This window comes from Diceros bicornis, chromosome 4 (genome assembly GCF_020826845.1).
Source record: "Diceros bicornis minor isolate mBicDic1 chromosome 4, mDicBic1.mat.cur, whole genome shotgun sequence".
Lineage (NCBI taxonomy): Eukaryota > Metazoa > Chordata > Mammalia > Perissodactyla > Rhinocerotidae > Diceros > Diceros bicornis.
In genome coordinates, this window is record NC_080743.1 from 28397143 (window position 1) to 28424737 (window position 27595).

Below are 27595 nucleotides of genomic sequence, written 5' to 3' on the forward strand. Positions count from 1 at the left end.
GAAAATAACTCATTAACAGCTCCACTGGCAATAAATACATTAAATTATCATTTTTATTCTCTCCAAAAAGGATCTGCTGGATAAATGCCTCTTAGCTATTTCTCAAAGTAGCCCAAATGTTCATATTTTACAAGATAAAATAAAAGTAAACATCAGGAAGATATAGTTGGGAATATCATCAAAACAGTTATATATGGTATGGCTGCCATTTTTTATTTTTAGGTATGAAAGTGATTATTTAGAATGAGAAAAGAAATCACAGCAGACTACAATCACTGGAAAGCTGATTAATATCATAAACATAGGTTATAAATACAGGAGTCCTGAAAATTTCTATTTTCTATGATTCTCTTCAAAAGAGGAAAACTTTGTGTTTATAATTGCATGTTCTGCATTACCGAGAATATTCCTTTCGTTCTGACTAGGCACCAATGAGAACTGAAGCCTCTACTTACTGTTGTGTACTTCCCTCACTACCCATGTACTTCCAGCACCCTTTGCTATAAGACATCGTCACATAGTGATGTGACCTTGAGCCCTACCTCTTCATGTCATCATGCAGGATGAATCAGCAAAGTATTCCTAGAAGCCATTTCTATACCAGGACAGGGACCAACAACTTATCTAGATGTGGAAGTTATTGCAAACCAATAAATAGGCCATGTTAACCCAAACTACTGTATCCCCAATTTAGTTTCATTGTGGCTCAATCCCAAAAATGCCTGCAGCCACACAGTACCACCAGATATGAGGGGGAATTTGACTAAGGGGAATGAGAGTCTTGATCACGTGGTCAAAATCTCTTACCTTTGCAAACTTTACAAAAACATACCCACGAAGACACATTTCTAGGGACTTGACCAGATAGAGCCTTGGAAGGGGCTTGTGCAAGCATAAACTTCATTAGTTAACTTCCTGGTATTTTGAGAGAGTAGAAGGAAGAAGAGATGAGTGGGAGAAAGGTAAGCAGATGGGGAAAGCTCAAGGAAAGGGAAAGAAAAAAAATCAAATATTGTTTTGAGATTATTTGCATGCAGTTCTGACCTGAGAAAAGGAGATGGATAAGTGATACTTCATAATCCCCACTGTCTTAGTCCGTTCAGGCTGCTATAACAAAGATACCATAGACTGGGCGACTTAAACAACCAAGATTTATTTCTCACAGTTCTGGAGGCTTGGAAGTCCAAGATCAATATGCTGGCAGATACAGTGTCTGGTGAGAACCTGCTTCCTGGTTCATAGATGCCATCTTCTCACTGTGTCCTCACATGGTGGACAGGGCGAGGAAGCTCTCTGGGGTCTCTTCTATAGGAGCATTAATCCCCTTTATGATGGCTCCACCCTCACGACCTGATCACCTCCTAAAGGCCCCACCTCCAAATATCATCACATTGGGGATTAGGTTTCCACATAGGAATTTTGGGAGGACACAAATATTCAATCTATAGCACCTGCTCAGCTTGATATTCCCATGATAATAGTGTATACACATGTAATTCAAATACAACGATTTTTTAATGTACTGGAAATTATTCATTTAAATAACAGATTTTCACTTAAAAGTAGTTACCAAAGTATATCTTTATCCAAACATTTGCTGAACTTTGAAATTGTTTCTAATTAGATAGTGAACTATACAAAAAATCAGGGTCATTACTTCATTATACCCTACCACTTAACCTCAAAATGTTTAACACAGCGTTATTTAAATACTCTTTAACACGTAACACTTAAAAAAAATCTTTTCATTGTAAAATGAGTACAGATAAAACCACAGCAAACAAATCTGTAGCTAATAATAATTATTATATAAGTATATAATATAAATATAATCTGTTTTAAGATGAACACTCTTGCAACCAACATTCAGATCAAGACATAAAACTTTTCCAGCCACCCTACAAGCCCCTCTGTGCCCCCAATTACAACCTCCTCCTTTCTCCTCAAATTAAGCTACTTTCCTGACTTTTATAATTTCACTGCCTGCGTTTCTTTACATTTTTATCATCTAAATGTGCACAATTTGATACTGTGATGGTTATTAATTTTATATGTTGTGAAATAATAGAAAAAATATATATATTGGTCTCTGCCCCCGGTTCCTGGCACAGAGCTCCTAAAACCTTTGTAATTTCCTAAGTGATAAGAGCACTAGGAGTATCTTTTGTTCTAATATTTGGCCTTTGATTCCAGTTCTTGACACCGAGTTCCTAAATCTCTTGGAATTTCCTGGGTGATAGGAGCATCTTTTGTTCTGATGAGGTGACTCTTGGTGAGCTCCTGGATGGGGCTGGTCACCAGAAAGACCACACCGTGAGTAGAAGCTTGGAATTTTCAGCCCCATCCTCGCATTCTCCAGAGAGGAGAGAGGGGCTGGTGATAGAGTTAATGATCAGTCATGCCCATGTGATAAAGCCCATACCTTGCCCTATACATCTCTTCTGTCTGGATGTTCACCTGTGTCATTTATCATATCCTTTTATAATAGACAGGTAAATAGTAATTAAACTGTTTTCCTGAGTTCTGTGAGCCACTCTAGCAAATTATGAAATTGAACCCAAGTAGGAGGTTATAGTTATCTTTGATTTATAGCTGATTAGTCAGAAGCACAGGTAACAACCCGGACTTGCAATTGGCATCTGAAGTGGAGGTGGGCAGTCTTATGGGACGGAGCCCTTAACCTGTCCTATAATTAATCTGATGCTATCTCCAGGTAGATAGTGTCAGAATTGAGTTAAATTGTAGGACACCCAGCTCGTGTCACGGAATTGCTTGGTGTGGGTAAATCCCCTACACATCTGGTGTCAGAGTGTTGTGAATGTGGTACTAGTGTGAGAGTAAACTAGAGACAGGAGGAGAAAAATGAGATTTTCCTAAACATATGTCAACTTGGCTAGGCCATGGTACCCAGATATTTGGTCAATCATTCATTCACAATCATGTGAAAGTATTTTGTAGGTGAGATCAACATTTAAATGAGTAGAATGAGTAAGACAGATTACCTTCCATAAAATGGGTGGACCTCATCTAATCAGTTGAAGACCTTACTAGAAAAAGACTGACCCCCTTGTAAGAAGAGAGAATTCTGCCAGCAGACCACCTTTGGACTTAAACTGCAACTCTTCTCTAGGTCTCCAGCCTGCCTGCCTATTCATGCCCATTTTTGAAATTCAATACATTTCTTAAGTCTTTTTAAATCTACAGGTTCTCCCTCCATCCCTTTATTTTGCTTATAATCTACGTGTGGCAGGACCTAGACTATTCAATCTGTAGTTTCCCATAATCTGCATTTTGCCCATTATATATTTATGGTGCAAATCAGTATATCCTCTGTCTGTGTTTCCTGCAGATTGGAATCCAGGGACTTGATCAGATTTAGGTTTGATCCCTTCGGCAAGACCATCCATATAATGTGTGTCCCGTCAACAGGAAGCATACATTACCTGGTTTTCTTTTCATGATGTTTGCAGCTACTGATGCTCATTGCTTAGCTCTGTTAATCATTGAGGGTTGCAAAATGATGATATTCTAATTCTGTCACTTTTTTTCCTTTCTTTTTCATTTATTAGTTGGAGCACTTTAATAAAGACCTATTTTCATTTATTTATTATTTGGTTACACAGTGATACAATTCCTATTGGAAAGACAGGATGAATGCTTGATTTCTTAATGTCAAATGTCTGTTAGATAAGATGGCAGTAAGAAATCAAAATCACAACTTCCCTGTCTATGAAGACCTGCAGTGTTCATCATCGCCATAACCACTGTAAACCCAGTATAGCAAGTGAAGCTAGTGAAACTTAACTGCTAGGAGGAAACAAGCGCTAATTTAGCTAAATGCTTTACTTATTTGAATGGAAAACAATGTGATGGAAAAGGAAAAACTCTAGGGGGTAACCTTCAAAATTGCTTTGCAAAAATGTCATAGCTAATAATACACTTTGTGACAGGATTTTACATAGGTTATCTCATTTAGTCTTCCCATCCACCATATGAGATACTCTTGTTTCCATTACAGGGAAACTGGGCTTAGAGAGCCCAATAGACTAGTTAATTAGACTAGAACTCAACAGACCTAGACCAGTAGTCTAGGTCATACAGCTAATAAACAGCTTAAATTGGATTCAATTGCATGATTCTAAGCACCAAGAGGACATTGAACAGTTAAGAGATGACCAATACTAAGGCAAAAAAGTATTACACCCTCACCCTTGGGTAGAGAGCATTCAGTAATGCATATTTTTAAAAAAGAGCAATGTACATAAAGACTCTATAATTAAAACCTTGATTTTGGCACATGAATAGATGGCCTAAACAATAGAATAAAAGTCCAGAAATAACCTAAGGAATAAGAAATTTAACCCCATATGATAAAGGTGATATCTCAAATAAGTGGGAGAAAAGTCAGACTTTTTAAATAACTGGTATTGGAACTAGATAGTCATTTAGAAAAAAGATAAAATTGGATTTTAATCCAATAACTTCTATAGGATAATATAAACAAGTAATTCTGTTAATGTTAGGAACCAAGAGTTTTTCAGGCAAGAAAAAAGAGAAGAGTTTTAAAACAAAGAATCTAAAAATCTTGTAACATTAAATTTGAATTGGAAATATTAATGTGAATTCAAAAAAAAAATTTTTTATAAAAATGTGTATATCTTAGAAACTATATAGACCAATAGCAATGAGCACACTTAGCACCCAGATTGTGTGCTCTCAAGACCATTCCACAGTAAAAGAAACTGTAGCTCCTCGGAGGAATAGCTGGGGTGGGAAATACACAAGGCTTCTGGTATCTGGTTATGCCAGAAAGCAAAGAAGCTTTCACAGATTAAAGCATGTGTCAAAAGGACACAGGAGCCTAGTGGTTAAGTTTGGGACACTCCACTTCAGTGGCCTGGGTTCACAGGTTCAGATCCTGGGCGTGGATCCTGGGCATGGACCTACGCCACTCATCATTGACACTGTGGCGGCATCCCACATACAAAATAGAGGAAAATTGGCACAGATGTTACCTCAAGGCTAATCTTCCTCAAGCAAAAAAAATAGGAATATTAGCAACAGATGTTAGCTCAGGGCGAATCTTCCTCAGCAAAAATAAATAAATTTTTAAAAAAAGGAACTCCCATTGGCCAGATAAGGCAATTTGAGCATCAAAAAGAATAATGACTGCAATTGCTTTTGCATATATAAAAGTCTATGAATTCATAAAGATACTAAAAATAATAAACTGGACACACTGGAATTGACTAAGGTACTAACTCCTTACTTTGAAAAATGATCATTTAAATAAGAGAATTAAGCATTTATCCCGCCTTTGCAGTGTGAAATGTATTTCTGGATATCCAATATTTCTAATTGATGAGGGAAAGTTCTTCTTTAAAGATTTCCAGCAAATTTCCAGCAAATAAATGTAGAAGGAATGATAGAATTATAAAATCATTTTTGCAATCCCTAATTGATTCAAGCACGAATTATCAACAGATAAAACTATCAGGTGAACAAAAGGAAGATAACCAAGCATTATGTGCCTCCTAACATGATACAAAATGAATTACCACTTGTGGTAGGCAGAATAATGCTTGCTCCCCTCCCCCTAAAGATATCCAAGTCCTAATCCCAGAGCCTGTGAATATGTTAGGTTATATGGCAAAGGGGAATTAAGGTTGCTAATTAGCTGACCTTAAAACAGGGAGATTATGCTGGCTTATCCAGCTGGACCCGAAGTAATCACAAGAGTCCTTTAAAAAGAGAAGAATGAGGCAGAAGAGGAGTTAAGAATAATGCAATGTGAGAAGGACTCAACCTGCTGGCTTTGAAGACAGAGAAAGGAAGCCAAGAGCCAAGGAATATGGGCAGCTTCTAGAAGCTGGAAAAGGCAAGGAAACTCTCCCCTAGAGCCTCCATAAGGGAATGCAGCCCTGCCCAAAGCTTGATTTTAGCCCAGTGAGATCTGTGTGGGACTGCTAACCTACAGAACTGAAGGTAAAAAATTTGTGTTGTTTTTAAGCCACTAAGTTTGTGGTAATTTGTTAAAGCAGCAATAGAAAACTAATACACCACCTCTAAAATATTTTTTGCTAAAAAATTGAACCTGAATCTAATCAAGCCTCTGAAATTAACTTCCATTTGCAGGAAATGTATGAGATAGATGATGCTACAAGAACACACACAGTCAAATTTAAAACGTGGGATATTCTAGGGACCGGCCTGCTGGTGTAGTGGTTAAGTTCGTGAGCTCAGCTTCGGGGGCCCAGGATTCGCAGGTTTGAATCCTGGGCTCGGACATACGCACCACTTATCAAGCCGTGCCGTGGCAGGTGTCCCACATATAAAGTAGAGGAAGATGGGCACGGACGCTAGCCCGGGGCCAATCTTCTTCAGCAAAAAGAGGAGGACTGGCAACAGATGTTAGCTCAGGGCTTATCTTCCTCACACACAAAAAACCAAAACATTTTAAAAGTAAAAAAAAAAAAGGAAAAAATAATGAATGCATCCAAAAAAATCATTTTTCTTTCATGAAGTGGTAGTCCTTGAGAGAGTTTTTTGTCTTCCAAGGCAATTTTGCCTAAATTTACTTTCCACACATGAGGATCACAGTTAATGCCAACCCTAAACAAAATTATGGATTTAGTGATGTTTATCTTCAGAGCTCCCATTGCTAGCTCCTCAGGACTTTCTTTTTTTCCTGATCAAAAAGTCTTTCAGGAAAAAAACCTGATAACTTCACTCACATTAAAGTATAAACGACTACAGAGCCTGAATTAATTAAAATAGAAATGATGCTTTAAGTAAAAAATCTCTAATGATGGAACGTGAAGCATCATTGACAAGATTTTTGTTTTTTTAAAGGGGTACTTTTTCTTTAATCACTTCACAGAACCAGCTGCCTTAGTTATAAGAGAGTTAATTTACATGAGCCAGAAACCATTCTGTCATCCATTCCTATCCAGAGAGTAGCCTAATTGTTACTTCACCAGCAGATAAAGGGGCATAGTAGAAAGCTTGCAGGACTTGGAAGGGAAAGAGTCTCGTGCCAGACTGCCTGGGTTTTAATATCTAGACCACAACTTACTGACTGTGTGACGTTATCCAAGTTACCTATCCTATCATGCCTCAACTTCCTCACCTGTAAATTGGGCTCACAGCAGTACCTACCGAAACGGTGGTTGTATTAATTGAGTTAATACATGTAAAGCAGACAGAGCAGTTTCCTTACCTAATAAGCACTCTATAAATATCAACTGTTATTATATTATCTTTGGCACTCCTCTTTTCTACAGGAATATTTAAGAATCAATTATCCAGCTATATTTTTCAGAATTATGGTGTCTGAATATTTGAGATGTGCATTGTTTGGAGAAATGTCTACTTCTTGGCCAACCTTATGGTACAAAGTCTATATATTTTCCAAGCAATTAGTATTCCATACCTTGTGCAGAGCTTCTGAATGAAGCAGAACTACTGAGTTTTCTTCCTTTGGAGGAAATAATCAAATAAAAAATACCAAAAGACTTTTAAATGATATCCATTCCAGCCATTTTCTTCAGGCTGAAATACTAAAAATCATATAGCTCACCAATCCGCCTGTCACCGACTAGGGGCCTCCAGAAACTCCAAAGTGGGTTTGGAAGCAATTAACTGTTTTTCCAGGTTGTTTCTTTTCCTTTTGTGTGTTAAGGAGATGTAACCAGCAGCCATCCTGAAACTGACCAAGCCAGGATCTAACCACCAGCCATCCTGAAACTGATCAAGGCTCACCACAAGAGCTATGCCCATGACCTTTGCCTTATTTTTAATGCAAAGATCTCTCCAGGAGGAGTTTAGCCCTCATTATGTGGAAGCATGTTCTCCAACTGAGCCTGTGCAAGTGAGTACCCGCCTCTCCCTTTTGAATATTCATTCCCCAACCAAATAAAAGTTCCTGCTTTCCTTTATTCCGAACACCATGACTTTAGACATGATTCTTCATGGCCTCCTATTTGCTGCAAATACACTTTACTTTGTGAGACAACTTCCACTGGTGTAGAGTCTTATTTAATTCACCAGGAGAGAAGCCTACTTGGTTCGGTATCACACCCACTGTCCTGTTCAAATAAAGGCTGTGTCCCTCCAAACTTACCTCCTCCCTTCCTCGTCATAAATGTTATGGCTTTATATGCAAAGCGCTAGAATATAACCTGACATTGCTCAGCTAAAGTTCAAGAGCAGTTATACGAGCCACTCCCTGGATTAGAAGGGGATGGAGTCTGCTAGACGCTGTGTACACCCTTTGCAGGTGACTCAGGAGTGTTCTGACTCCTGCTGATTTTACGAAATTCTCCCACCGCCCTCCACACCCACAATTTTTCCTGCCCAAAGCAACCAAGAGAGGGAGCGTGACTCGCGGCAGGAAAGGTCTTGTGAACCTGTCTATCCTGGAAAAAAAAGCGCTGACATCCCAGAAAGACGGAGTGTGGAAGGTCTACTCAGGTTGATTTGAACTCGCCTCTCAATGATTGGCACCAACCGGAGAGCGAAGAAGAGGGACGGGGATAACGAGCGGGAGGGATTGGTTAGCCCTCCGGGACGCTCCCTCATCAATGAGGGGCGGGGTGCCCGCGGCAGAGGTAAACAGAGCTACTACGCCTGCGCACACCCGCCCCGGGTCACGTGCCGGCGCAGGCCCCGGCCTCTGCTATTCCTCTCGACTGCGGTCCCGTTGCTGTAAGGGACCGTTTACAAACAGACGAGAGGCGTCAACGTTTTCCCTTAGGGGGCGGATTCGGGTAGGAGCGGAGCGTTCGGTTGGAAACGCCCCCTTCATCCAGAGCCGGGGAAGTAGACCGCTTGCCGGGCCTGCGGGGCGCCGCTGTGCCTTCGCGCGCCATGGCCCGCTGTGGGGCGGGTAGCGCGGCCCCCGTGGTTCTTTTGGGGTCCCCTGGAGTTTGCAGTAAGGGGTTGCAAAGGAAGGGGCCCTGTGAGCGGCGCCGGCTGAAGGCGATGGTGTCGGAGCAGCTCAGCCAGGATCTGGTCAGGTAGGAGGAGGCGGGAACTGGCTGCTTCAGTTCTTAAGGCGCCCACCTCCGCCCCCGAAGCTGTGGCTCCTCTGTCTCTCCGTCCCTCCCCGCCGTGTTCTCCCAGCCTCGGGCTACTGCGGGACTTCGCCCGTCTCCTCGCCGCAGCGGGCTCGCTCGACCCAAACAACCAATCCCGAGCGCCTCGGAGACCACGTACCAGATTCAAAAAGAAAACCAAAATTATTATAGTTATGTGCAGCACCAGTTTATGCCAAAATACCCTGACACGGGCAGGCTTAGTTCTTGAAAGACGTCGCTAGGGTCGGGGTGGATCCAGGTTTCATGGTTCTGAAACGTACACAATTTTTTATAAGCTGAAACAATTTTAAGAAAAATAAAATTAGGTAGAAAAAATGAATATCTAGAATGAGGAGAAATAGAACAAATTACTGCAGTCTTGTGTGTCTATTTCTTCTGCGCTGTCTGTAAACAATTTACCAGAAATACTTTCTGAATGCAACCTGGCTTCCCCTCTCCACCTAGAACACTCTACAGCTCCCAGCTCCCTTGAGACTCAAGCAAATGGAGGGTTGTTGTGAAGCTTAACTCAGGCTATGGTGAATCCAGTCAAAGTCATCTCAGTTTATAAAGAAAATGAAGCTTAGAAATATTCCGTAGCTAATTTCTATTTTCTCCAAAACATTGATTTTTGAACTTTAGTCTGCATCAGAATCACCTTGGAGGGCTTGTTAAAACTTACATTTACTGGGTCCCAGACTATAGTTCTGATTCATTTGGTTTGGGATGGGGCCCAAGAGTTTTGCATTTCTAACAAGTTCCCAGGCAACGCTGATGCTGCTGCCCTGGGCCACACTGAGAACTATGAACTAGAGTAAATATAATTACTGCTAATAACTAACAGTTGTGCATCATTCTACATTATAAAGCGCTTTCTGTTCCCCACACTTAAGGCTCCAGCAGCTCTAAACTGAATTTTATAAAGTAAAAACTTGCCTTTTAATTTGGGCCTGTGTACCAGAGATGCTGCTTTATCTCCACCTGTGGGGGATTGATGTAAAAGATGGAAAAAATAAGACCAAAGTTCTGTGTCTATGGTGAATCTCTAAGGGTAAGGTGCTCCTTCTCTTCAGTGGCTTTATTCTTCTGGCTGTATTGTGAGCCTTTAAAGTGTCATGAATTTAAGGAAGATAACAAATCTAATTTATATAAAGAAAATCAGATTAAAAGTATAGCAAGTGAACAATTTATTGTCATTGGCAGCAGTTAAGGATAGGACCCTGAACTCCAGAGTTCCTGTTACAAGCAAAAAATAGATGTAGCACATTTTTCTTTTTAACAACAAAAAAACTTCATATGCTCATCTAGCCATCTTAAATGCTATGGTAAATTAATCTTCAAGCAAAGTAATATTGATTTATTCTACAAATATTATTGAAGTATCTAGCACCCACCATGTACCTAGCTCTGTACTAGGTCCAGAAGAATCAGAGATTAGTAAGACATGGCTTTAGTGTTAGTGCTTACTCTCTGATGAGAGAGATAATAGCCAGACAAAAATGATGGGGACGGGAGTGAGTTGGGGAAGGCTTTATAGAGTGACATTTGAGTGATCTCTTGGGGATTGACTAGGTAGAGATTGGGAAGAGAGAAGTCAGAGGATGTCTAAACAAGGGGAATGGCTTTTACACAGGCACAGTGATTTAACAGAGCTTGATTTATTTTGGGAAAGCAAGATGTGTTACATTCTTTCAAAAAGCAAGGAACAGAGATACCTCTTGGTTACCTGAGGTAATAGAATACATAGAGAAGTGAGGAAAAACAGGAAACAGTTTCAACAGTCAGAAAGCTAGATCTGATGAAGAATTGGAAAGTTGCTTGGGATATGACAGCAGTGGTACAGTAAGACCTCATTGAGAAATGGACCATTTTCAGGACAATTGTAGTAAAAATAGGTAATACTTATTGCCATCCTACTGTTAGCTAGACACTGGGCTGGCATGTAATGTTTTATTTACTTCCCTGTGAGGTAAGTCTTGTTGTTATTTCCATTTAACACATAAGGAAACTGAGCATTAGAGAAAAGTGGTGGAGTCAAGATAAGAACCTTGGCAGCCTGCCTCTAGAGACATTAAAGTGACTTGCCTAAGGTCACATGACCAGAATATGAACCCAGTCAGTCTGCTTTCTCTACAGTAGTTATACAAACTGATCTTCCGATAACTTTGTTCCTTCATCTCTGCTCCTCTCCTTACCCATTTCTTTTTCTTATTCTACCTTGGATTTGCTTCAGAACTCGCTTAGAATGTGATCAGTTGGTCCCTGTTTATTATAGAACATCTGCTCGAGTTCACTTCTTTAACTACCACATTGGCTAATGGCTAACCTTGGCTCAATCTGTTGTTCATTTAGATGTGGTTAAGAGCAGCAGGGTCATGTGGTACAAAGCAGGGCCATATATAAATAATAAATGAATTTGGTAGCTTTATTTGGGAGGGGATTGTGGATATGGCAGGCAATGAAAGTGACAGTAGGAGAAGTTGAGTGAATAAAGGAAGACTAGATTATGGATGCCTTCTTTCTTCAGTGAAGTGTTTGGAATGTATTCTGGAGGTGGTGGAGAGCCATTGGTGTTTTTTAAATAGAGAATTAACATGTTTAGATCTTGAATTGAGGAAAGAGAAATTGGAAACAAGGAAACCAGCTAGGAGATTTTGTAATAGTTGAAGGATACATAATAACAGTGGAGATGGAAAGGGTGAAAGGGATTCACCTGTGCAGTTGGTGGGGTTAGTGACCAGTTACACATGGAGGAACAGAGAAAGAGAAACAGAAGATGCTGCCAAATCTTAGGACGTTTGAAAGGGAGGAGCATGGCAAATGTTCAGGAAGGCATATCCAGGAGAAAATGGGAAATGTGTCTGGAGTTTAGGAGGGAAGTTGGAAGAGCAGATACAGATTAAAGGTTGGTGGCATCACCAGCACTTGTTGTCCAAGCCAAATATGAGAGATCCTAGGTTATTCCCTTCCCTTCACCTTCTACATCCAGTCACCAACTCCTGCCAATTTTATTACCTGAATATATTTTCACTTCATCCCCTATTCTCTATGTGGAAGATGATATGAGTGGAGCCATATTAAAATAGAGCTGGAGCAGCCATTTCAGAAGAATTGCCTTGCATGTCTTGTTTATTGTCCAAACTGCACCAAACTGCCAACATTCCAAGAAGTCAGAACAAGAATATCTTGTTTGTAAGGACTGATGAAATTGGACTTTGCTGATGACCCAATCACTAACCAATCAATGAAGTACAAGTCTAGCCTTTTGCCTGATGACCGAATCTCAAGCCAATCTATGAAGCACAAACCTAGCCTTACCTCGTCTAGCACCAATGAACTCTTTTTTTTTTTTTGTGAGGAAGATTAGCCCTGAGCTAACAGCTATGCCAATCCTCCTCTTTTTGCTGAGGAAGACCGGCCCTGAGCTAACTTCTATTGCCAATCCTCCTCCTTTTTTCTTTTTCCCCTTTTTCTCCCCAAAGCCCCAGTAGACAGTTGTATGTCATAGTTGCACATCTTTCTAGTTGCTGTATGTGGAACGCCACCTCAACATGGCCCAACAAGCGGTGCGTCGGTGCGCGCCCGGGATCTGAACCCGGGCTGCCAGTAGCGGAGGGCGTGCACTCAACTGCTAAGCCACGGAGCCGGCCCCTGAACCCTTATTTAGTATAACTTGCCTCATCCTCCCTTTTTCCCATAAAATCCCTGAGCCCCTCTCCTGTAATTGGGGCGTTGTTTGGGTTTCTACCTGAATCTGTGCTTCCCAAACTGTAATTCTTTGCTCCCGAATAAACACGTTGCCTCTTAAAACTCGTTTCTGTTTTTGTAGGTTGACTTCTATCACCATCAGTCCTCTCCTGCTCAAGCCTTTTACATCATTCCTCTGGGCTGTGCAGTAGTTTTCTCATCTTCATTCTCATTTTCCTCTAATTCCTCTTCTATACAACTCACAGGTGACATTTTGAAAAATAAATTTGCTCATGTTTCAAACCATCTGGTGATTCCCCTTCAACTGTAAGATAGAGTTCAGCTCTTTGCCTCTTAGTCATCTTTATCCCTGCAGCTTCGTCTGCCACTTCTCACCCCTCAATACCGTCTGCTGACCAATTTAGCTCCGCACTCACACATACCGTAGTAAGGAACATGGACCCAGGAGCTCCCTCCTTCCTTGCCTTGCTTTCCTGACCAACATTTATTCAATCTTTAAAACCTCGTCTAGTTTTCATGTCCTCTATGAGGTCTTCTGTCTGTCTCTGAAAAAAAAATTTACTTATTTGTGCTATTGAATATACAACAATTTAATATTCAGACCTGGCCTCCCTGCTATTCGATAAAGTCTTTTAGGGCCGATATTATGCTTTAGTCATCTTTAAGTCCCCGGTGCTTAGTACATAGTACGTGCTCAATAAGTTTTTAGTGATAACTGGGTTTAATCAGCAGTCTAAAATGCCTTAGATAGGTCAATACAGTAGCTGGCAGAGAAATGAGATAAAAAAGAAGCTGGGCATTGACATTGTTGAACCTTTGCTCCAACCTGTCCTTTCTCTAAACTTGACTATTAGATGAGCCAGTAAACCCCCCGTCATGTTTAAGCTGGTCTGAGGCAGATATTCTGTTACTTACAACAGATACAAGATATACTTGTAACTGATACAAATGGTTTTATAAAAAGCACTATATTTTCACATTAACAATTTTTTAAACATATTAACTTTTTTTCATTTAACAAATACTCGTGGGGCCGGCCCCGTGGCTTAGCGGTTAAGTGAGTGCGCTCCACTGCTGGCGGCCCAGGTTCGGATCCCGGGTGCACACCGATGTACCGCTTCTCCGGCCATGCTGAGGCCTTGTCCCACATACAGCAACTAGAAGGATGTGCAACTGTGACGTACAACTATCTACTGGGGGACTTTGGGGGAAAAAAAAAAGGAGGAGGATTGGCAATGGATGTTAGCTCAGAGCCAGTCTTCCTCAGCAAAAAGAGGATTAGCACGGATGTTAGCTGAGGGCTGATCTTCAAAAAAAAAACCAAATACTCGTGAGCATCTATTAGGAACAGTGCAGATTCCCTAGTGATGGTTATGTGGCTACCAGTGCAATGCTTCCTTATTCACTTGGGGAGGAGTGGGGGATGGGGAGAAGGTGGGTGGGAGGCAGGAACAAATTGAGTACTTGCACAATTTGAGTTTTTATTAATGTTTGAGAGATCAATACATTTTTGCATAACTTTAAAAATCACTTATGAAAATAATTTATTGATGGAAATATTGACTAAAATGCATCTGTTTGCTCATTGTTTCCAAGGTTCTGAAAGCTTTGTGCTCTGAAGCATTTGGGTTTTTTAGGGTAAAATGCAGCAGAATTCAACAAGCAGATACTGAGCTCTTGCTTTATACTGAAGATAAACAGTTTTTGCCTTTGGGGAGTTCATTGTCTAGTAGGGAGAAAGATACATAAAAATAATGATGCAATGACAAAACTACTATAATAGAGGTATGTACCGAGTATGATGGAATCAGAGGAAGGAGCCATTAACTCGTTCTTGGGGGAGTCTGAGTGTCAATCGCAACATTCTAAGCTTTCACTGTAATAGGTCTCTTTATCCATTACTTGTACATCTTATAGTGTACTGGCGTGAATGCCAATTGTATCCAGTAATACAGAAGTCCTCTGAGAGTACATACCTTGCTGACGATAATGTTATAGTGATATGAAGTGATTTAGTATTTAGAGAGTAAAGATATATAGTTACCACAGAGACTAAAGATTATGACAGTTTGTATTATGATGTTGATTTCTGTTCTTCTATCACTTTACATGTAATTAGTGGGCCTCACCATAACTATATCTGTACATTAGTGAAGAGATATGAATGGATTTACCCCATGAGTCCATCATTTTAATAATAGATTAGAGCATGGTTAGTTCTATTTGTGTGGGGAGAAAATGGAAAAGGGCTTAAATGTCACATTCTTCTTCTTTTTTTTTTTGTGAGGAAGATCGGCCCTCAGCTAACATCTGCCAATCCTCCTCTTTTTGCTTGAGGAAGACTGGCCCTGGGCTAACATCTGTGCCCATCTTCCTCCACTTTATGTGGGATGCCGCCACAGCATGGCTTGACAAGCCAGCGTCAGTGCGAGCCCGGGATCCGAACCGGCGAACCCCGGGCCACCACAGTGGAGTGCACGCACTTAACTGCTTGCACCACCGGGCTGGCCCCTAAATGTCACATTCTTGACAGCCAAGCCTACATTTCAGACTTAGTTTTTAACAATAGTCAGAACAAAGTGTACCAGTTTCTAATCTGGATTGTCTATTATTATCTGGTTTGCTGATGTTGACTATTTACTTTTTTTGCTTCAATTTTACAAAGATTTTAAAAAATTGATTCTTTTCAATAGTCAACAACCATATTACTTTTGTGTTCTTTTTCCAAAATAAATCTAAAGTAGATACATTTTAAAGGAAAATCAACGTAAGTAGCAAAAGATAAATTTTATTATAATTAGAAGGAATTGAAAAGATTTTTTTGAAAAAATAGTCTTACTCTTTTAGTGTAATTAACTTTGTTTGCATTATAAATTTTAGAAAATTAGATTCTAAGCCAATATTAAAAGGTGTTCTGTGGAATGAACTGAGAACAAACTGATTTTCATATTAACCTAATTTTGTTGCCTCTGTATTTTTTAGTTTATGTGTTATTTTTAAAACTTATTTTACAAAAATGTATATATTATATATTTCTGGCTGTCACTAATTAAACTACGGTTCCTTTTTATTCCTTACAGGCTTCTAAGGGAAGAAATGCATACAGATGTTATTTTCTCTGTAGGTGGTACTTTGTTCAAAGCACACAAAGCGATCCTTTTAGCAAGGGTTCCGGATTTCTATTTTCATACTGTTGGTCAGACATTAAATAATTTAACAAATCATGAGCCTGTTGCTGTGGAGAACTTTGAAGCGTCAGAATTTAGAACATTTTTACAGTAAGTGCTTTATCTTTTTTCCTCTTATATTTGTCTAATATGTAATTATTTTTTAAACATATATGTGTGTTTTTATTTCATGTGCATTCATATCTGTTTTATAACCTTCAATGAAAAATCCATTCATTTAAATTCCAAATTATCTTAGTAATTAGTATTAGTAGAGGCTAAGTATTAGTATTAGAGTATTAGAGGCTTAGTATTGGGAGAGGCTAAGTACTAACTTGAGATTGATCCTGAGGAGAAATTGTGTGCTCTCCAGTAATTTGAATGAATTACTCTGTGCCAGGGTTTCTCAACAGTGGCACTATTGACATTTGAGTTGGATAATTCTTTGTTGTGGGGGCTGTGCTGTGCATTTTCAGATGTTTAACAGCATCCCTGGCTTCTAGCCACTAGATGCCAGTAGCACTTCCCCTCCCCACTCTTCTTGATTGCCCCCACCCCGCCTTTGAAGTTGTGACAACCAAATGTCTGCAGACATTGCCAAATGTCCTCTGGGGGGTAAAATGGCCCCCTGTTGAGAAGAATTGCTATATACTGACTTCTATAATATTGGTATGCAAAGGCTTGAATAAATTATGTGTGTCTATAAAAAATGAGATCATAAGTTTTTATTCTCATGGCTTGTGTCAACATTTTTGAAAATAGAACAGTCATTGAACTTCTTAGTAATTTTGGGAACTCATGTTTGGTGAACTTAGAGAATTGTCATCAGCTAAAAAATGAGAGAAACTAGTTTAAATTAATCCCCATTCTAACCCAATAGAATTCTATTTTAATGCTTTACTGTTATCTGTGCATATGTATAATTATTCGGCACTCATTTTTGCTAAATGTATCCAGGAGGGAAATACTTTCTAATGGAGTTCCTCAAAATTATGTCTCTTTTAAAAAAACCTATTTAAATGACTTTAGAGAGGTCATAAACACTTTAGTGTTTAAGGACATGGACTCTGGGGATAGAATGCCTGGATTCAAATTCCCTGCTCTGCCATTTGGTAGCCCTGTGCCTCAAACTTAACCCCTCTGTTCCCGGCATTTCCTTGTATGTAAAATGCCTGGCACACAATAAGCACCATAAAAATTGTTAACTAAGTTTTTTGTAATCTTGAAGTGTTTATTTGTATTTCATTTCAGTAATTTAAATTCTGTCCTCCCATAATGTCTTCCCTTTCTCCAATATATGGAAGTTAGTATTATCGTAATGATATTTTAGTTGTTTTCTGTCACACCACCCCTCACATACACTTATTCAGCAGATATTTGTTGTGCCCTATTATGGGCAAGGTCCTGTGTAAAGGACTAGGTATGTACTGGTTAGTGATTCTTGATTTCAGTGCTTAATGATCACAAGGAAATGTGGAACTAAGTTTTAAAGCCAATACTGGCAATTATGTCATTGTATAGTACTACAAATTTGTCAACTACTAGTTTTTAAAAACATCTTTATTGAGATATAATTCACGTATCACAGGTGTAATTCACCCATTTGAAGTATACAATTCAGTGATTTTAGTTTTTATACAGAGTTGTGCAAGCATGACCACAATTTAATTTTAGAGCATTTTCAACAGCCGGAAAAGAAACCCCATAACAATTAGCTGTCACTTTCTATTCCCTCACCCCTCTGCCCTATGCAACACTAATCTACTTTCTGTGTCTGTGGATTTGCCTATTCTGGACTTCTCACATAAATGGAATCATACAATTTGTTGTCTTTTGTGACTGGCTTGTGTCACTAAGCATAATGTTTTCAAGGTTTATCCATGTTGTTGCATGTATCAGTACTTCATTTCATTTTATTGCCAAATAATATTCCATTGTATGGCTATGCCACATTTCGTTTATCCATTCATCAGTTGATGGACATTTATGTTGTTTCCACTTTTGAGCTATTATAGCTAATGCTGCTATAAACATTCATATGCAAATTTTTGTGTGAACCTACATTTTCATTTCTCTTGGGTATATACCTAAGAGGTCTAACTTTCTGAGGAACTACCATATTCTTTTTCCAAAGGGGTTGTATCATTTTACATTCCCACTAGCAATGTATGAGGGTTTCGGTTTCGCCACATCCCCATAACACTTGTTATTATCTTCTGTCTTTTTTACTATAGCCCTCTTATTGAATATGAAGTGGTATATCATTGTGGTTTTCATTTGTATTTCTCTGATGGCTAATGATATTCGTGTATTTTCCTGTGCTTATTTTCCATGTCTGTATCTTCTTTGGAAAACTATCTAATCACATCCTTTGTCCATCTTTTCAATTGGGTTATTTATCTTTATATTATTGAGTTATAAGAGTTCTTTATATATTCCGAATATTAGACTCTTATCAGGCATATGATTTGCCAACATTTTCTTCCATTCTGTAGGTTTTCTTTTCACTTTCTTGATGGTATCATTTGCAACACAAAAGTTTTTGATTTTAATGTAGCCTGGTTTATCTAATTTTTCTTTTGTCGTTTGTGCTTTTGGTATTATAGATAAGAAACCATTGCCTAATCCAGGGTCGTAAAGATTTATTCTTATGTTTTCTTCTAAGAATTTAATAGTTTTATGCTTTTAGCTTTTAACATGTAGATCTGTGATCCATTTTGAGTTAATTTTTGTGTGTAGTGTAAGGAAGGGGTCCAACTTCATTCTTTTGTGTGTGGATATCTAGTTGTCCCAGCACCATTTTTGTGTGTGTGTGAAGAAGATCAGCCCTGAGCTAACATCCGATGCCAATGCTCCTCTTTTTTGCTGAGGAAGATTGGCCCTGGGCTAACATCCATGCTCATCTTCCTCTACTTTATATGGGCCGCCACCACAGCATGGCTTGACAAGCGGTGCGTCAGTGCGCGCCAGGGATCCGAACCTTCGAACCCCAGGCCACCGCAGCGGAGTGCTCGCACTTAACTGCTGCGCCACCGGGCTGGCCCCCCAGCACCATTTTTGGTGCTTTCCCCATCGGATTGTCTGTACACCCTTGTTGAAAATCAGTTGCCCATTGCTATAGACAGAATTGCTCCCCAGCTCCCCCCACTCCCATTCATATGTTGAAGCTCTAACCTTCAATGTAATAGTATTTGGAGATTGTGCTTTGGGAGGTAATTAAGTTTAGATGAGGTCACGAGGGTAGGACCCTCATGATGGGAATAGTGCTCTTGTAAGAAGAGACACCAGAGAGCTTGTTCTCTCTCTCTTCTCTGCCACGTGAGGACACAGTGAGAAGGTGACTGACTGCAAGCCACGAATAGAGTTCTCACCAGAACCCAACCATGCTGGCACCATAATGTGGGACTTCCAGCCTCCAGAACTGTGAGAAGTAAATTGCTGTTGTTTAAGCCACCAGTCTATGATATTTTGTTATGGCAGCCAGAGCTGACTAATACACAGATAAACCTTAGGGTTTGTTTCTGGTCTCTCAGTTCTATTCCATTGGTCTGTATGTCTGTCCTTAATGCCAGTGCCGATTATCAGTTTGGCTTTTTTGAGAAATCAAAGTTGGATTTTTGTGTTTTTATGTCCTGGATGCTAGGTGCTTTTTAGATGCTAGTCTTTTAGTTATTTGCTGACATACTATGCTTATAATCAAAATCATGTTGACTTTAGTGTAGAAAATTATTTTGGGTAGTTAAATTTTAAATATATTTGTGCGATTTGGCTTATTTTTCTTCATTTTGTGCTCTGACAGTTGCTTGAGTCATCTGTTTTTCTTTATTATTTCAGAGTTTCTTATATAAAGCTCCTATAACCATAAATGGAAAATTGCCTAACCTTGGCTTCCCCTGTGTGTGAGAACAGTATGACATACTATAATTTAATCAGATACTTTTAAGTGCAATTTAGAAAATTATTATCATTTTCCAGTATAGATCATAGGCTTATTATTGAGTTCCAACTGTCAATTTTAAAATGTACACATTTTTTTCTAGTTATTATAAGAGCAAGCTCTGTAGTCCAGCCAGGTCTACCACTTCTAACTGTATAAAATTTGGACTAATCACTTACCATTAGTTTCCTCACCTGAAAAATGGACAAAATAACAATACCTATTGTTGTGAGGATTAAGTGAGATACTTATAAAGCACTTAGCATAGTGGCCTGGCATATAGTAAGCACTGAATACATTTTAATAAGTGTTATTCATAGTAATAGGCTCAATGAGAAATTATACATTTCTTCAGCTATTGAGTTTATGTTTACAAGAAGATGCTTGAGATAGGTCAAATTTTTATATGTTAGACAAAGGGAGAAATTATATCAATGTTACCCTTTGTTATCATTCAAAGTAATAGGAAAAAAGATTGAATGAGAGACAGTATGATAGAGTGGAGGAAGCACTGGATTCGGCAACAAGACAGGGACCTGCCTTCTGGCTGTGCATTATCTTGTTTTATCGTTTCTTTGAGCCTGTTTTCTCATATTTAGAACAAGGAAGTTGGAGTAGATGGCTTTGTGCTTCATAGCACTTCACAATCCTCTATTTTAAGTACTTAATCACATTCTGTTTTGTATTAGGTTAGTCATGTATGTCTGTGGTTGCATAAGCTCCTTGAAATTAAATCGTCTCATTGATGTGAACATTGCCAGTGGTATCTCATGTCGTGTCTTGCACATAGAAAGTGCTTGTGATGCACCCCCTCCCTTTTTTTAGAAGATTGCATTGAAATTTGTCTATATTAATAGAAAGCATAAAGAGAGGATTATAATGTAAAATATTGAGATTAAAATTTTTTTAGTAAAAATTCTGATAAAATAGGTTTTTGAGTTTTTACTATATGAAATTCAGACCTTATAAGTGTTTTCAATGCACATCCTTTCTCTTTAAATAACCAATAAAGATTTTAAAATATTCTGTTATGTTGCTGCTTATGGTAGAGTCCTTCGGTATGTCCTTGAGTTAGAGTAGGAAATAAAGTCTTTGAAAAATTGTTCTATATACAGTGACTTCAGATATGGCTCAAATGATTGGCAATGGAAAGGAGTTTCTGCTTTGTGACCTCATGATTAAAATTCAACGTAGAATCTTAAAAATCTTTGATTTACCAAGAAGACTTACCCTGTTATAATTGTCAGAGAGTGTGTGTGCATGTGTGTGTGAAGGAGGGAATACCTTTGAGTTTTCAGTTTAACATCAGTAACTGGGAGATGCTAGGATAGAGTGTCAATCAGGTAAACACATAGAACAGCGTAGAACAAAGGATTCCATTTCCACTGCAGCTTTCTCAGGTGGTAATTTTCTCCCACTTCCCTTATACTAGTTGGGCTGGAAGCGGGTGGGATGGGTGTCTTGCTGTATTAACTATATTTAACTACATTAAGTGTATTTTCTTTTTTTCCTTTTTTTTAAATTTTTTTGTGAGGAAGATGAGCCCTGAGCTAACATCCATGCTAATCCTTCTCTTTTTGCTGAGGAAGACTGGCTCTGAGCTAACATCTATTGCCAATCCTCCTCCTTTTTTTTTTTCCCCCAAAGCCCCAGTAGATAGTTGTATGTCATAGTTGCACATCCTTCTAGTTGCTGTACATGGGACGGGGCCTCAGCATGGCCGGAGAAGCAATGCGTTGGTGCGTGCCTGGGATCCGAACCCCAGCCGCTAGTAGCGGAGCGCGCGCACTTAACCACTAAGGCCCTGCCCATTTTTTAATTGGGTTGTCGTCATATTATTGAGTTGTAGAAATTCTTTATATATTCTCGATACAAGTCTCTTATCAGGTATATGATTTGCAAAAGTTTTCTCCCATTCTGTGGGTTGTCTTTTAACTTTCTTGATGGTGTCCTTGAAAGCATAAAAGTTTTAAATTCCTATGATTTCCACTTTATCTTTTTGGTGTCATATCTAAGAGACCATTGCCTAATCCAAGGTCAGGAAGATTTATACCGATGTATACTTATAAAAGTTTTATACTTTTGGTTTTTACATTTAGGTCTTTGACCTATTCTGAGTTAATTTTTGTGTCTAGTGTGAGGCTAGGGTCCAACATCATTCTTTTGCATTTGGATATCCAGTTGTCCCAGGACCATTTTTTGAAGAGACTGTTCTTTTCTCGTTAGATTGTCTGGACACCTGTAAAGGAAAAACACACTCCTGTGGATCTCCTATACTGTTAATACTCGACTCATAGAATATTTCACTTTTGACACTTCTGGTCGTAAAATGTGTGGGGATTTTTCCCCACACCAAGCAATTCTGAGATTCTCCAGAGACCAGTTGGGTATCCTACAGATGTAACTTAGTTCTGACACTATCTACCTGGAGAAAGCATCAGATCCCACAGGTTAAGAGCTCAGTCCCACAAGACTGTCCTCCCACCCCCGCTTAGATGCCAATCACAAGTCCAGGTTGTTACCTGTGCTTCTGACCAACTGGCTCCTCAGGTTGGATTAATTTGCTAGAGGAGCTCACACAACTCAAGAAAACATTTTACTTAGATTACTGGTTTATTATAAACAAATATAACTCAGGAACAGCCAGATAGAAGAGATGCGTAGGGCAAGGCATGTGGGAATGGGCGTGGAGATTCCATGCCCGCTCTGGGCATACCACTCCTTCACTAGCACCTTCATGTGTTCACCAACCTGGAGGCTTTCTGAACCCCATCCTTTAGGGTTTTTATGGAGACTTCGTTATATAGGCATGATTGATTAAATCGTTGGTCATTAGTGGTTAACACAACCTCTACCCTCCCCAGAGGTGGGAGAGGGCACTGAAAGTGCCAACTCTCTAATCACATTGTTGGTCCCCCTGGCAACCAGCCCCCATCCTTAGGGGCTTTCCAAAAGTCACCTCATTAATGTAAACTCTGGTATGGTTGAAAGGGGCTTGTTATGAATAACAAAAGACATCTATTTTACCTTTATTCTTCTGGAGCTGTTTCAGGAACTAGGAACAAAACTAAGTGTTATAACAAAAGATGTCCCTATGGCTCTTATATAGGAAATTACTAGGGTTTTAGGAGCTGTGTGCCAGAAACAGTGGACGAAAACCAAATATATATTTCTTATTGTAAATCACAATATCACAACACCCTTGTTGAAAATTATTTGCCCATAAATGTATGTTCTGGATCTCAGTTCTGTTCCACTGATCTATACGTCTGTCCTCATGCCAGTACCACAGTGTTGATGATTGTAGCTTTGTAGGAAGCTTAGAATTCAGGAATCCTCCAACTTTGTTCTTTGTCCAGATTGTTTTGGCTATTCTGGGTCCCTTGCATTTCTATTTGAATTTGAGGATTGGCTTGTCAATTTCTGCAGAAAAGGCAGCTGGAATTTTAATAGGTATTGTGTTGAATCTGTAGATCAATTCAGAGAGCATTGCCATCTTAACAATATTAAATCTTACAATCCATGAACATAGAATGTGTTTTCATTTATTTAATTGCTTTTAGCATTGTTTTGTAACTTTCGGTGTACAAGTCTTGCACTTGTTTGTTAAATATAGTCCTATGTGCTTTATTTTTTTGATGCTATTGTAAATGGAATTATTTTATAATTTCATTTTGGATTGTTCATTGCTAGCATATAGAAGTACAATTGATTTTTGCATATTGATCTTGTATTCTGCAACCTTGCAGAACTTGTTTAACAAATAGTTTTTTTGGTGGATTTCCAAGGATTTTCTGTCTACAAGTTTGTCATCTGTAAATAGAGATAGCTTTATTTATTCCTTTCCAATCCAGATGCCCTTTTTGCCTAATTGCCCTGGCTAGAACCTCCAGTTAAATGTTGACTAGAAGTGGTGAGAGTAGACATTCTTGCTGATCTTAGGAGGAAAGCTTTCAGTCTTTTAACATTAAGTATGTTGTTAGCTATGATTTTTTTTAGATGTCCTTTATAAAGTTGAGCACATTCCCTTCTATTCCTAGTTTGTTTAGTGTTTTATCATGACAGGGTGTTGGATTTTGTCAAATGCTTTTTCTGTGTCTATCTCATGTGGTTCTTTTCCATATGGTGTCTTAGTACATTTGGGCTACTATAACAAAATACCATAGACGGGGTGGCTTTTAAACAACAGAAATTTATTTATCACAGTTCCAGAGGCTAGATGTCCAAGATCAGAGTGCCAGCATGGTAGGGTTCTGATAAAGGCCCTATTCTGAGTTGCAGACTGCTAACTTCTCACTGTGTCCTCACGTGGTGGAAGGAGGCGAAGGATCTCTTTGGAGCCTCTTAGGGCACTAATCCCAATTCATGAGGGCTCTGCTCTTATGTCCTAATCAGTTCCCAAAGACCCTACCTCCTAATACCATCACATTGAGCGTTAGGTTTCAACATATGAATTTGGGGGGGCAGGGGACACAGACATTCAGACCATAGCAAATGGTGTATAACATTGATTTTCATATGTTTAACCACCCTTGAATTCCTGAGATAAACCCCAGTTGGTCATGATGTATAATCCTTTTTATATGTTGCTGAATTCAGTTTGCTATTATTTTGTTGAGGGTATCTTCATCTATATTAATAAGGAATATTGGTCTGTGGTTTTCTTTTTTGTGATGCTTCTGTCTGCTTTTGTGTCAGGATAATACTGGCCTCACAGGATGAATTGGGCAGTGCCTTATTCTATTTTTTTTTTTTTTTTAATTTGTGAAGGATTTCTTCTTTAAACCTTTAGTAGAATTCACCAGTGAAGCCACCCTGTCCTGAGTTTTTCCTTGTGGGAAGTTTTTGATTACTAATTCAATCTGTTTACTTGTTATAGATCTACTCAGATATTCTGTTTCTTCTTAAGTCAGGTTTGGTAGTGTGTATCTTTCTGGGAATTGTCCATTTCATCTAGGTTATCTAATTTGTTGGCATTGTATATCTTTTTAACATTAAAAAATTGTATAGACTACTTTTCAAACTTTCTGCTATTTTAGATTGACCTTTCTATGGTTAGCCCAGATTAAAAAGGTTTTAAAATTATGTAGTTGTTATATATGAAAGCAGCACATTGGGAAACTAGTTTTTAAGAATCACCAACATTATTTTTATTAGTATTTTATATTTTGTCTTTTAGGATTGTATACTCATCAAACAGAAACATAAAAAACTGTGAAGAGGAAATTCTTAGGAAAAAGATAGTGGAGAGTGGGGTACCACAAAAGAAACATGACTTCACTTTTGAAAAGCGTGCTGACAATGGTGGAAGGTCGTCTACAGAGTTCTTAGGTAAAAAATCATCTGATTCTTCTTTTCTGAAGTGTGAAATTCCAGAGGATATCTGCGATGGAGAGGACAATTTAATTTCCACTGGTGAGCTATTTTTTGTGGATGTTTATAAAATTTTATAGCAATAAAAGTAATTATATTCTGATACAGTTAGAGAAAAGTATACTCAAAAAATCAGCTCTACTAATTTTTTTTAATAAGTAAATGAAATGAAAGTAAATGTAATGACAGTAAATTTTTTATGGGTAAGTGAAAATAATAATGTGGTCAACTCTTAGTTTTCCCAAGTAATTGGAGATGGAGTTATTATCAATAAATACACACATAATTCACAGTTCTCCTTTTAAACCTCCAGATGTCATCATCCTTATTCTAATCTACTCCAATAAAAGCTTTAGCAAGGCCGCCCCTGTGGCTTAGCAGTTAAGTGCACGCCCTCCACTACTGGCGGCCCGGGTTCAGATCCCAGGCGCGCACCAACGCACCGCTTCTCCGGCCATGCTGAGGCCGCGTCCCACATACACCAACTAGAAGGATGTGCAACTATGACATACAACTATCTACTGGGGCTTTGGGGAAAAAAAGGAGGAGGATTGGCAATAGATGTTAGCTCAGAGCCAGTCTTCCTCAGCAAAAAGAGGAGGATTAGCACGGATGTTAGCTCAGGGCTGATCTTCCTCACACACACAAAAAAAATCTTTAGCAGACTATAGAGTCAGTTCTGTTATAACCCAATATATGCATTCCTTAAAAAACACCATGTGACACAAAAAATCACCGTTATATTTTGTCATGACACAAAAAATTACTGAAAATTTTGTTGTGACACATTTTAAAAAGATAGGAACCTAAGAAAAATGGTAGCATAGTTTTACACGTTAAATGATTCAGAAATACATAAAGACTACAATAAATACGATATTTGACTTTGAAAAAGACCTTTAGTTTGTTTGTGGTACTGGGTGTCAGAGGGTTGCAGCTTGTGAATTATTGTGAATTGGTGGAAGGAGGATGTTAAGGGTTTGGATTTAGATGTAGTAAATATTCTAACAGGAAACTCGAGGTCTCTGGATGGGAGAACAGGCTGTTTATTACTCACAGAGCATCTTAGCACCAATTCCCAACCCCCTATCTCCATGAGGCTATGTGGTGAGGGTGTTACCCTGCACCACAGGAGAGGAACACCAAACTTAGGAGACTTTTATAGGCTGCTGGCAGATCTTCCTATTCTCCTCAGCACAAAAAGAAAGAGAGACCTTTACTTTGGAAGGTAAATAAATCTTCTCTGGGGACGGGAGGGAAAGGTAGCTTTACTACCCTGGAGTGTAAGGAAATGGTTCAGGGGAGAGGAAAGTCTCTAAAACTTTCTGGAGCATCACATTATCTCTAGTTTCCAAGGCATGTTCGCTGTTTAATCATCCTTTATCCAAATTTGCCAGTGCTCTGTTCAGAAAGGCCAGATCACACAGAAACACAAAAATATTCATAGAAAATGTTCTCTCAACAGTTGATTATCTGAAATCAGATGGAATTTGTAACACTAGATATGGATGGGTGTGAACTGAGATATTTGGTGGATGTTTTAGGTGTTTATGTGTGTTTTGTGTATTATTACATGGCTCAGTTCAGCTGGGTGCAGTTTTCTGCATTGACCTCGGGTTTCTCGTGGATGTACTTGCACCTAAGCGAATGAAGAACTCATGTTATGCTCAAATTGTTCTCTAATATATCAATTGTGTTGGATCAAACTCATGTTTTCAAAACAAGTGTTATAGCAGAATTGAATGTATTTGAAAGTATCTGTTAACTAAAGGATTTTACTAGTGATGTTTAGTGCAACAACAATAATAATGAGAAAAAACTGATTTAAGCTCAGATTCCTTTTATATACATTTACTATATCTAGTTATGGTGAATGAATGAATGAATGTCTATCTATTCTAGGCTTTGAGGTAGATCCATTCATATATTTTATCTCATTCAGTCTCAAAGAACCGTAAGAAGTAAGTGGTTACAGACTGATTTTATAGATGAGGATTCCAAGACTCAGAGAGTATAAGGGACTTTCCTAAGGCCACACAGAGCAGTTGGCAGAGCTCGTATTTGATACCCATTTTTCCTGCCTCTAGTCTAGAGCTCTGCCATGGCCCCACAGCAACCCAATAAAGTGGCCAAACAAGTTATGAGTATAAGTGAAAAGAGCTCGTTTACCCCTCACCCCCCTGCCTTTTAACTACTTTCTCCATTACTCCATGGGAAACCGCCATGTTTACTAGTTTAACAGACACTTGTGGTCCACATCTTATTAACTTCTTTGCAGTCTTTCATACCGTCGTTGTCGCCCTCCTTGAAACTTCCTCCGTCTTCTATGACAC

At 38.9% G+C, this 27595-nt stretch overlaps 1 protein-coding gene across 3 annotated transcripts in view; it reads left to right on the forward strand.

Moving 5' to 3' along the window:
• Nucleotides 1-8708: 8708 nt before the first annotated feature.
• BTBD8 (BTB domain containing 8) overlaps nt 8709-27595 on the forward strand; it is a 79229-nt gene continuing 60342 nt past the window's right edge. Inside the window, exons 1-3 of one of the 3 annotated variants that reach the window (XM_058538507.1) lie at nt 8709-9017; nt 15866-16063; nt 25069-25304. In XM_058538507.1, coding sequence (XP_058394490.1) covers nt 8869-9017; nt 15866-16063; nt 25069-25304 — 583 coding nt within the window. In that variant the 5' untranslated portion in view covers nt 8709-8868. Of the gene's footprint in view, nt 9018-15865; nt 16064-25068; nt 25305-27595 lie in introns of those variants that run through there. The other 2 variants (XM_058538508.1, XM_058538509.1) reach the window with 2 other exon arrangements.